The sequence below is a fragment of the Daphnia pulicaria genome, chromosome 1 (assembly GCF_021234035.1).
Source record: "Daphnia pulicaria isolate SC F1-1A chromosome 1, SC_F0-13Bv2, whole genome shotgun sequence".
In the NCBI taxonomy this organism is placed as follows: Eukaryota; Metazoa; Arthropoda; class Branchiopoda; order Diplostraca; family Daphniidae; genus Daphnia; species Daphnia pulicaria.
The window spans coordinates 36,567,524-36,579,194 of NC_060913.1; the positions used below are offsets into that span (position 1 = coordinate 36,567,524).

Here is an 11,671-nt window from a genome sequence, read left to right on the forward strand (position 1 = left end):
CATTAAAATTAAAAAAAACCATAAAGCTAGATTTTCGTCAAAAATTAATTAAAAAAAAACTCGTGATTTTCAGTATATTTGTATAAACAGCATAAAACTATAACACCATTTAACCCCCACTTTGTTGTTAAAAATGCCATAAAACCAAACGGGGAAAATTGCCGTATAACACCAATTCGTAATACACAGTGTATAATTGTACCTACATTCATACCCCCCCCCCCCCCCCCTAAAAAAATAAAAATTAATAAAAAACACAGTGAAGGGGAAAGAAAGTGATTAGCTCCCTTTTTTTCTTTTAGCTTCCACTCTCATTTTTTCGGTGAACACAAATATTTTTATTTGCGTCATAGGAAACTTTATCTACGTGAAATAGGGGAGATCGAACTTGGTCACCTTGGACAATTTTGCCAAATATTGTGAGAGAAAGGAATTTAAAAAAATTTAAAAGAAGAATAAAGAAATTGTGAGCAAACAAGGTAGCTCAACCCCTACCATAGGTTAATACAATTCACCAATGCACAGCAGAAAGGCTGGTTTTTAGCTACACGTAACGATACTTTCAGCCAAGACTGTTTGTATTTGCGTATTTTATTTTTAAAATTAATTGTAATTTAACCACTATCTAAATTGGTGTGTTGTCCAAGATAGATCCGGTATCCTCTATAGCCCACCGTTTTAGGGCAAATGCGTTCCCAAAACAAAGCGGTTTTGTAAATTATTGAATATCACTTATTCAAACTATTTTAGATAACAAAAACGAACTAAACATTCTTTAAAAGGAGATAATTTATAATATATCTTTCGTATTGATAGTCATTCAAAAGTAATCGGGAAATCCAAAATAGTTTATTCTAAATTCAAGATAGAACGATTGAATTTTAAGTCGAAAAATGTATTTTATTTTTCATTCCTAAACCATTCATCATATTGCACCGAGATTTTAAAAAATGCGCATTATCATTTTAATACGAATGGAACAATTTTTTTTAAACATTTTCTTGCAAATCTAACCGATATCGAAAAATCGGTGATCCAACCTACCTATAGAGTGGTTCGCGGTTGCCATCTTGGATAGGTCTTTCTCCCAGTTTAGTGCAAACACATTCCAAAAGCATTGACATTGTCTATAAAAAAAGTGTACGAATGGAAATGGGTTTTGGTTGCACCAAACTTGGAGAAAGACCTTGAATTCTATTTGAAAACTTAAAAATTAAAATTAAAAAAACAAGATGCCCCGCTGGTAAGGAATGTTTCTCTCTATGTAAGGGTATGTTAGCCAGTGCTAGTCTTATGGACCAAAATGACCAGTAAAAACATTACATTTAACATTAAAAATGAAAAACTACATGATTTCAATTCTTGATTGCTCTGATAAAGCATAACACATTTTTCTAATGAATTCTGAAACAGAATAAAATTTCATTGAAAATAATTGAATTCATACCATAAAATCGAAAAAAAGAAATGTAGATGATAGATTGACTGTCAAGAGGTCTGGATACTTTTTCTAGAATCCACGGAGAAATTCTATTCCATTTTCCTATAACGCTTATACGATGAGGGAATTACATTTGGCAGTGACTGCAATCTAAATTATGCACTGGTTTGTTCAGACACTTTTGACGTAGCCTAGCAATGAGTCCTGAGTTGAATATTTAAATGGAATAACAATTACTTAAAGTTACAAATTGTAAGCATCCAAGGCTATGTCTCACCTTTTAACAACAACATTCAAAGAGGCATTTTTTCTTATTCAAAAATATAATTTTCTTGCCCTTGGAAGAAATTCGATTTGGTCGGATGAATTTTTTTTTATTATTTCCATAAACAATGACTTATAATTCTTGTAATTATCTGACCATCCGCTGGGTGATTTAGGACATAAAAATCGCTGTCTTAATTTTCATGCAGAAGACTGTACATTTTAAATAGTCGTCGAATGTGCACAGAAGGAAATATAAGATGGTTTTATGGGTAAAGATCTGATTTGAAGAACTGAGAGTCAGTTCTCAAATCCCAAAGTCGGCTCTGTTGATCTCACCCAACTTTGAAGTTTGATGACGGGTGAGATAACCAGAGACGACTTTGGTATTTGGCATCCAAAGAGTATAAAGGACGTCGCCTTGCGTCACGGTCAGCACCCTAGCGGTGTTATACCAAAGCGGAAGAGCCGCTTCAGTCCCAACCCTACTCACCCGATAAAGGAGTTGAAACATCTATGTACGTTTTACTCTTGAACTTACTCCAATATTCGCTTTGAAACTAGCAAAACTCTAAAAATAGCAAACACTTTCGGTAACACAAGAACAAAACTTGTGCCTTTTTCACAAAATTTTCGCTTCTGTGGGGGCAAAACATTTTATAATTTTGTTAGTTTCGATACATCGAAACTTACCAAATTAAATAAAACTTTAGTTTCAGAGAAAATAATGATTTAAGTTGATATGGAGGACGTATATTTTCAAAACTTACAGAGAAAGCTATATATTTAAGTAAGTATCACAGGTTTCGTTTTTCAAACAGCAGCGGTTTCGCTGAAGCTTTCGGTCAGGTTTGGTCTTTACTAAAGCGCATCTTTAAAAAAACCCGAAATAGTCCAAGTAGTATTGGAACAACAAATAAAGTAGTTTTTACCCTTTAATCGTGTCGTCCATTTCGTTTTTCTGTTGGAATTCTTTCTTCAATCCTTTGTGGAATTCCCTAGTTAACTTAAAATTTATTAAAAATAAGTTTCTAAAAGCAAATTCTTTCCTTTTTCAGAAACAAATTTTATTTATTTTGATTGCCAAATTATTGCTTGAAAACGCAATAATAACAAAGATAAATTTTTTAGGGTCAAATTGTCCAAATTGTCTTACTGGGTTAGATATAGGAGGAAAAAAGTGTCAGCCAATTTAGTTGATGAGGCCATCGTCAGTTGTTCTTTTAGCCCACAAGAATAATATTGGCCATTCTACCCTACTTATGTGAGAAATTTACCCTCGACTCAATCAACCCCCCTTCATTTTCAAATCGCTTTTGGACCAAGATATTTGTCATAAAAGAAAAATAAGCTTTTGATATCAAATGTTTTTCTCTTTTTTAAGCCTAGTTCGGATGAAAAATATTGAAAAATAAAGAATTAAGGGCTGAAAAACTAAAAAAGCGTCAACTATTCCCACTCTCCCCTAATCTTTATAACAATACAGTCTTTTAAAAATTTTTCATAACTTTATATTTTCAGCTTTTCTTAATGTAATATATTTGAATGTCAGTGTAATGCTCTATTATTTAGGACAGATTATATAAAACACACTTTATTCGATTTTTAACACAGCCACCAGAAACCTTGAAAATTCATTAACAGTTGAAAAAGGGGATAAATTTAAGCATTAACACCCAAAAATGAGTGCTAATCCACCCTTAAATTAGTGCCAAGAATGTTTATCCTGTTAATGTATTACTTTGAAACACCAATGGGACAAACAATCTGTATAAGGTCTTACGAACTAGGCTATGTGCACATTTTATGTTTGAGTCCATTTTGGGTAAAGATAACCGTTTGGTTTTTACTAATCGTGTAGTGTTAGCAAACCCCTCTTTTAGAAAGTATATTATTTTATACATACCATGCTTTTGACAGCTATTGATTGGTAGTATCTAATCAGCAATGTTTGATCATAATTGTATTGGTGCAAGTGGTTTTCGTAGAACATTTTCTTGGCTGCGGCAACAATTGCAGAGCGTTCTTGGTGAATTTTCACTCCCCAACAACCTTGAAATACAATTTTTTAATGTATAACGAAAGAATGCAAGCTTCGTTCAAAAGTACCCACATCCAATAAAAAACCAATCATGATAGGGATGATCTCTCATTATGTGAAAGGTTGTGTTGCTCGCAAGCCATTCATGAACGGCATCAACTTCACGATGAATTATAAGGCTGTCAGTATCCCTTGACATGAAGCTATCCACCATATCATCCAACAAGGGCAACTGGAATTGAAAATATTTTACATATAAAAGACGTATGGTGAATTAAAATGTTAAAATAATGATTTTTTGCACACACGCTTTCTTAAATGAAACAAAATATTCAAAACATAGCACAACACAAAAAATTTCCCATTAACATTTTTGGTAATTAGACTTAGTTCTGCAGATAAAAGAATAGGACTAAACCGTTTTGCATCGAAAATGCTTTATACAAACTGCATACAAAAACTATAATCTGGCCATAGCCTTTTCAGCATACGTATTATGTTTTTCAGAAGGAAGGGGTCGAAACCTTTTGGAATATTGAGAAAACTTCTGCTGTAATATAATAACTACTTATTGCAGCACGAAAGCTTCCATCCAATATTAAGTAAGCGGAAATGCACAACAGCTAGGATTCTTAAAAAACCCCTTTTCATTACTTAAAGATTACTCAACACGTTATCAGGTTAGAAAGAATTAAAAGCACTGATTACTGATTAATGAAATTTCATGTTTCTTAGAAGTGTAACATCCTTAAAAAATATTGAGTATGTTAAAAAAATGAAATTAAGTGTGTTTAGAAAACAGGTATTTTTAATTACATATCATAAATTTCTCGTTCTAAAATCTTAATAAACGTATTTTCATGCGTAATAACTATTTTTAATGCTTAAAAAGTATTTTGAGAACATGCTTATGCTTAGTTTTCCTATTGCGACCAAAAAAAAGAGAGTAAATGAGAGATTTATGGTTCAAACTTCGACCAAGTTAATTCTCTATCGCTAAATTTCTTTAAGACTGACTAAAGTAGGGTGAAGTTCAGTTATCAAGTGAACGGGTTGGTAGGTTTAATTGAATTTTGTTTACGTAATATTTGAAATAAACAATTTTAAAAATTAAAAGATGTATATTAAAAATTGCACAGCATCTATAAAAAATATTGAAACACATAAAATAATTTATAAAATAAATTTCACGCCTTAAAATTAGGTGCCCTCGCTAGGGGCACTTGTGTGCGTACTATGATATAATTACAACGCAAAATACTCGATGGCGGAACTGCGAAAATTTAAGAATTCTTTGTTAATTCTTACTAATAAATAGCAGATTTCTATTTTCCATTAATTGGTCATATTTTGTATTTAGAAATCCCGCATTTAAATTATTTGCATTTTCCTTATCTTATAGTGAGCAAGCCAGTGCCTTTAGTGGCGTTAAGAGAAGTTACGATTTTCACCCCTCATTTTGGAATGAGTTAACTTCAAGGAATGAGAAGGGCCTTCAAAAATATCATTTTTAAATAAATTAATTAATGATTCCTTTAAATAAATGACGCCAAATTTTTTGGAAAAAAGAAAAGTGTTTTAGCGCCATTATTAGTATTTATTTCGTATTAAAAAAAAGTTGATTTTGAGATTGCGCTTATGGAGGAAAACGCGTGTGCACTTATTCTATCGTCGTCAGGACGTGGAGGTTAATCCAACGAAAATATCAAGTGTCTATGATTTGTGGATCTTCTTTTTCCAGCTCTGAACAATAAGATAAAAAATTTAATCCCTAGTTCTTGCAAAAAATAATCGAGTTGTATTGAGACACGTAGCGCCATAAGAAAGCACGCAAAAAGAGGAAGTTAATCTTAATAGCATGGTGGGTATTGTACCTAGTTTGAAAAAAAACATTACTTCTGGGCACTATATTAAATTATTAATACAGTGCAAAACCAATTTAAGTTTCCTTACAAGGCGTTTGGATTTCTAATTGATTGTTAGAAGACAGGTTATCTCAAACATCAAGCACGAGAACATAAAGCTAAAGAGAGTTTGAGGTTAAACTGAACTTCTTTTTTGGTTTACCACAGAATTTTTCATACAGTTTAAAACGTCTAATAACTACCGAGGGATAAAAATACGTTTATTTATTCAGGTAAACTTCTAATTTCTTTAAAAAATAAAACTAAAAACACATTTTCACACAAAATGAAAGTAAAATAAACAAAAGGGACTTTTTAATGCCAACATGACTCAATCAAAGATATTTTTGATTAAAATATCGTTTCAATGAAGTTGTCACGTAATGGATAGACCTTCCTGGTTATGAGCATTGAGCTTGTTAGAACAAAGCCGTGTAAATAACTCTGTACATTTTGAGGGGAAAGTAAAAACAGTGTGACACGTAACCAAAGACGTTGTTCTTAAGTGAAATAGATTCCCGCTTTGTTGGTGCATTCTTACACAAGATACGCTACTGTCGATGCCTATTTCCCCTTTGTAAAGTCGAACTATCAGCTGGGAAAATTCGGCGAACCCAGTAATCTGGAGTGTGTAGCTGAGTCCTTTAAAAAGCTTTCGTGCGCAATTTTTTCCGTGTATTGAAAGTAACAGTGAAAGAACTCAGAACTGGAGATATCACTAGATAAAAGATTTCAGACTTCTACGTGAACAACAGGGTCTGTAAGTGAAACGTATTTTTTACGTTTCGCGGTTAAAGTTTAGCAATATTGTAGGCAGCGGAATCTACACGCGACATTTTCCTAAACAGTTAGCCGCTGTGTTGATGTTACTGACTGCTTGGGGCGCAGCGCTTCTGATTGTCAGCTTGGAAAGTCAGTGATCCCCGTAATTTGAGTGTGGAGCTCCATCCATTTTTTACGAAAAACGCGTTCGTTTGTCGTGTTCCCGTGCATTAAAAAATATATTTTTATTTGGGTAATTAGAAGTTCCACGTCACGTAAATAACTGCCCAAACAGCATTGAGATCCATAGAGCTGTTTAAAGTTATTAGAGTGAAATGGGTGCAACTCAAAGTGGGAAATAAGTTGTGCTTAGTTTAACTTTAGCTTTCCCCAAAAACATAACGGAGATAACGATCATACGAATTTGAGGCAAAATAATTCTTATAATTTTTTCTTATTTCCAACTTACCCAGCTAGCTATTTTTCCCCTGTTTCCCCTAAGCGCATGCAAAAAAGATCGTTATAAACTCAATACTTAACAAATTCATTCATTTATGCTCAAGTAAACTTCACTTTCCAGAAATAAACGGAAAACTTTTAATTCGTGTTTTCATATTCAATTTCATTGCTATATATGAAACTTAAAAAATGTGATCTTATGACAACACATAGAGCTAATGCAGCTCTTTGTTTTCAGAACTTTCCCAACCCATAATATTACATAGTTACCGAATAAATGGCCTCCCAAGTAAGCCCAATACCTACTAGGCCTCTCGGCCGTACGGATACTTACGCAAAGCGATAAAAACCACATATCGCGTTGTTGAAAAATTCCCAAAAAGAATCACATGTAAATTTTTTTATTGAATTCCACAGAGAATTCAATAAATGGGAGCGTTTTGAAAGACGCGTTTTCCCTACTGATCCTCTCAGCTGTACGGATACTTTCGGTACGCAGAGTATGGTTTTGTTAAGTTTCCCATGAATGAATTTGACGGCTCCTTTTTTTACAACAATTTGTTATTGTGGTTAAAATTATACTGTGGTGCCATCTAGTAGCGGTATGGAAATTTATTTTAGTTTTAATTCACAATTGAAGCCTTTGTTTAAACTGGTAACCAAAACCGAATAATTTCTTGGAAACTGTTCACTATTATAAGACTTCAAAGTTCCAAAATGTATACAGTTGCAACAGAAATAAAACCAGGCGACAGTAAAGACCTAATAGAATAGGTATAGGTTCTCATATAATTTGAATTATAACGAAGTGCAGATATGGTAAAAATAAATGTACAATATTACCCAACGCCAGGTCATAGCGAAAATATCGGATAATTCTCGGTTCTTGATTATTTGTGTCGCATTGCAGAGGTCAATATGGTGGCCCAAATCAAGGATATTGTTGAGTATTGTCCAACTTTCCACGTTTTCCATGGTTATATTGTGATAAATCCTTACAACCCATCCTTATGAATAAATAAAAATAATACAAATTCTTTTAATACATTGGAACATTTTTTATATTGCCAAATTTATGCATTGAATCAAACGGGCTCTACTTTTCTTGTACCATTCACTCATTCAGTTAATTTGCGCTTTAGCTAACACAATTTTTTTCACAACTAAATATTGCTTCTTTTACGTAGGTTCTATTACCTAGTGAGTATTACTAATGGTAGCATATTTCTGCTATATTAATAAGCGATTTCCGACTCGAGCATGAAAAAAAGTTAATCAGCGTAAAAAATATCCCCCTTTTTCTGGAGGCTTGGCATGTTTTTATTTTCTTTGTAAGTAAGGGGTACAAATAGAAATACAAACGAGAGTGATAAAAGGGAGACCAACCCCTTTATTCCCACCTGTTTCTTCCCTTCCTTGACTTCTCAACGGAAAACACCTCTAAATTGCCGATGCTTTAGGGTTGTGGCTGTACCAAAGGTGACAAAATACCCATCCAAGATGTCAATCTCGAACCACTTTATAAAAAAAGCATATAAAACTATGTAGTTTGAAATTTGAACGCATGTTAGCACGTCTTTGGTGTCGTGGATATTCAATCCCGCCACCCCAGCCCCAGAAATTGGTTTCACGGCTTAATAAGATGGACGAGCCAATAAACTTAACCCAACGTTGAAAGATTGAATGCGCAATATAATCACACAATTTTCAAACAAAACCTTTATCCATTTCAATTCACTGTGCAATGTAGTTTACAAAGATATGTTTTTCTACAGGTGAAAACTATTTCAAATGAAAGATTTAATTACGTGTGTGATACACCACCATTGGATCTTTCCATTTCGTTATTAAGCTGCCCGATTTTCTGTCTAAATCCTCGATTCTTCCGTCTGAAGTCAGCCAGTCTGGTCGTCTGCACCCTCGCCGTTGCCAGATTTTACCCCTCTTTTTTTACCTTTGGCGCCATAGTCCCGGCCAGCGCCAGCGATGGCACGGTTGTTATAATCTTGGTCTGCTGATGGTCTGATTCACAGTTAAATTAGGGGTTTTGCACAAACAGGGCCCAGGAAGGCCGTTTTCGCTTCAGCCATCAAAGAAGTTCTATCGAATAAGGCAATCACTTCCTAAGCTGCTGACGAATCATATAAACACCAACCCTCTTACTAGTTAACCACAGTTGACGCAATATTTTTTAATATCTGAACGTGTTTTGTTTCATATAAGAATCGAGAGCAGATGTGGGTTCACCAAAAAATATCAATATGGGATAAGAGGCAGAAGTGCAACTGTCAAAACGGTGGCCGTCAAAAGGGTCCGCTCTTAACAAATGTTGTCGCAATCATTCGTCCGTGAATGGAGAATTTTTAATCATCCGGGATCGCATTAAAATGTATTAAACTTAATGGGAGCTTGCACTAGAAGATTAGGAAATGAAAACCACCAAAGTATTATCCTTGTCCAACAATAAATGAATGCAATTTTTATTCGAGCTTTTAATAATTGTCGAGTATTACTGCCGATACGGAAACCAGAAGACGTATTTGTCAAAACATTGAAACAGCTTTATTGCTAGAAGATTTCGGAAACATGAACGCCGACTGATTTTCTGTCTGACTCCTCGATTCTACCCTCTGAATCTGCCATTTCTGTCGTCTGCAGCCTCGCCATTGCCAGATTTTTCCCCCTTTTCTTACCTTTGGCGCCATTGCGCCACAAACAAACCAGTTGGTATAAAAATGAACAAGTCAGAAGATCCTTATCGGGAATAAATGCCTTTTGGCCTACCTTAGATTCTAAACCAAAAGGGGTAACTAAAAACCTTCCGTACATTCATAAGAATAAATCTATATTCTACTATCTATATCTATATCTTTAACTCTATATTTCAATTGTGAGTGTGGGACTCGGTAGTTAAGAGTTTGTAGATCTTGGCAGTTGAATATTCGAAGATTTTCATTTTCTTTTCTCGTCGCCTGACTACAGAGAGTTGTACATTATCCTGCACAGAAACTCGGACATCAATTTTTCTGTCCAAAACCATTTAGTGGCTGGTCAGAAAAATTAGTCTTTTTTTGTAATGAGTCTTTTTTTAGTAAAAAAGGCTGTAGGCTATGGAAAATGATTTACTTTCCACACTGAAAGAAAAAGTAAAACTTGTGGAAATTCGGAAAAACTGCCTTTTTAGCATTTTAGAATGCCTCGTTTCAAGGTAAGACGTAGACGTATGCGTATTTTTCTGATTTTCAGCAAATCAATTTTTTTTTACTTTCACATTTGCGACTACGATTTTTAAAAATAAACAGTTCGACAGTCACTGACGATTTAATAGTTTATAAATGCTTAATTCTCATGAAAATGATAAAATATATTTGACCACTTACTCTTTATCATTTTTCTTCATTTTTCTTTATTTTTAAACTAAGAGATAGATGTATAACATAACTTCAAAATTTTTAAAAATCTGTAGCGGAACTATTTTCTCTCGAGTTCAATTCCCTTTCACATCCCAACTATTTTTCTATTTTTTTCTCGACTTGATAATATTCGTCTAGTCATTAGAGAGGGTTACTCACTTAAAAACCCACCTATGAGTCACGTGATTGACGAAAAAAGACAGAATGTCTTACGTGGGAATCATAAAAGAAAATTTCTAGGTGATCACTTTACCAATAGGCACCCAAATTGTTATAATATCCCACTTTTGTAAGTGCTGTCGGGGCAAATAAAAGCTCACGAAACGGGTACACTTGAAAAACTGTGGACTAAGTGAGGGTGCGTTTTTTTCTGTGTAGCGAGGATTCGAGATCTTGGGTAGTCCTAATAAAGAAGTGGGGGCTCAAACCAAAACCACTCCAACTATTCCCACTTTCCCCCATTAATTCTTCAGTCAGCAAGATTGCTAAGGAAGAAATTCCAAAACTTTTGAAAAATTGTTGTCTTACTAAACATTGGATACTATCTAGCAGAGGATGAAAACCTTAAATAAGAGATCTACCTGGATATCTAATCGGGATTGTCCTCAGAGTTTCTGAAAAAACACTCAAATACTGTCCGTAAAAATTTGAGTCGGAAAAATCGCCGTAAATGGAATAGCCTATGACGTTTTGATGAAAGCCTCTGTGATCAGCAGCCATGCTGCAAGTTGATTTGAACTTTAGTTCGGTTGCCGACATGTTAGTCGTAATTGTAGTTGAAATAGTTATCGTTTTGCTTTTTCCAATGGTACTCTTATTAACTTGGTTTTCAATAGCAGCATTCATCGACAAAACTGGCTTCATCAAGTCTAAACTTAGTCCACCAGGAAAATATAAATAATAAAGGCAAACCAGACTTCCAAAGAGGACCAGATGCTGTGTTAGTGTATGATATTTCCGTATACTATTTCGAAACAAAGTACGCTGACACCGAGTGTAAGTTGGCAACATGCTGGAAACTTTTTAAAAAGGCTATTTTGGGTTATGATATTTGAGAAAGAGTACAAAAAATACGTGTGGCCACAGCTGAGCTTGCTGAAAAACTGGTATAACTAAATGGCATAAAAGAGCATTAATTCCTTTCCACTAAGGAAAACAAATTTAGTAAAATACCTGAGGTGAGTAAACTGTAAGAGTCGTCTTGTATTTACCCGCATACGAATGCCGTGTATACTTCAACCAGAGAATCATAATGTAAACAAAGCTAATGCGCGGGGCCTTTTCTTAGTCCCTCCTTTTATTTAAAAAAAAAAAATTATCTAAATCGCCCTAAGTATATTTCTTACCCATCAAAAAATCAATGGAGCAAATAGAAAAACCTTAAGCC

General features: G+C 34.2%; 1 protein-coding gene across 1 annotated transcript; it reads right to left on the minus strand.

Moving 5' to 3' along the window:
• Positions 1-3,397: 3,397 nt before the first annotated feature.
• Positions 3,398-11,357, minus strand: LOC124311857. Its single transcript, XM_046776227.1, has 4 exons — positions 10,866-11,357; positions 7,715-7,878; positions 3,819-3,978; positions 3,398-3,757 (listed from the first exon to the last, which is right to left on the minus strand). The coding sequence occupies exons 1-4, from the start codon at positions 11,293-11,295 to the stop codon at positions 3,597-3,599; spliced, it is 915 nt and encodes a 304-aa protein (XP_046632183.1). The 5' UTR covers positions 11,296-11,357; the 3' UTR covers positions 3,398-3,596.
• Between the last annotated feature and the right edge of the window lie 314 nt (positions 11,358-11,671).

Bases quoted from the DNA above. Each gene is read 5' to 3' on its own strand.
- LOC124311857 (XM_046776227.1), bottom strand. From the start codon at position 11,295: ATGTTGCCAACTTACACTCGGTGTCAGCGTACTTTGTTTCGAAATAGT. The intron at 3,979-7,714 runs GTAATATTGTAC...TTTCAATTCCAG, and splicing joins TCGCTATGACCTGGCGTTGG to TTGCCCTTGTTGGATGATAT. The intron at 3,758-3,818 runs GTGGGTACTTTT...TTGTATTTCAAG, and splicing joins TGATTGGTTTTTTATTGGAT to GTTGTTGGGGAGTGAAAATT.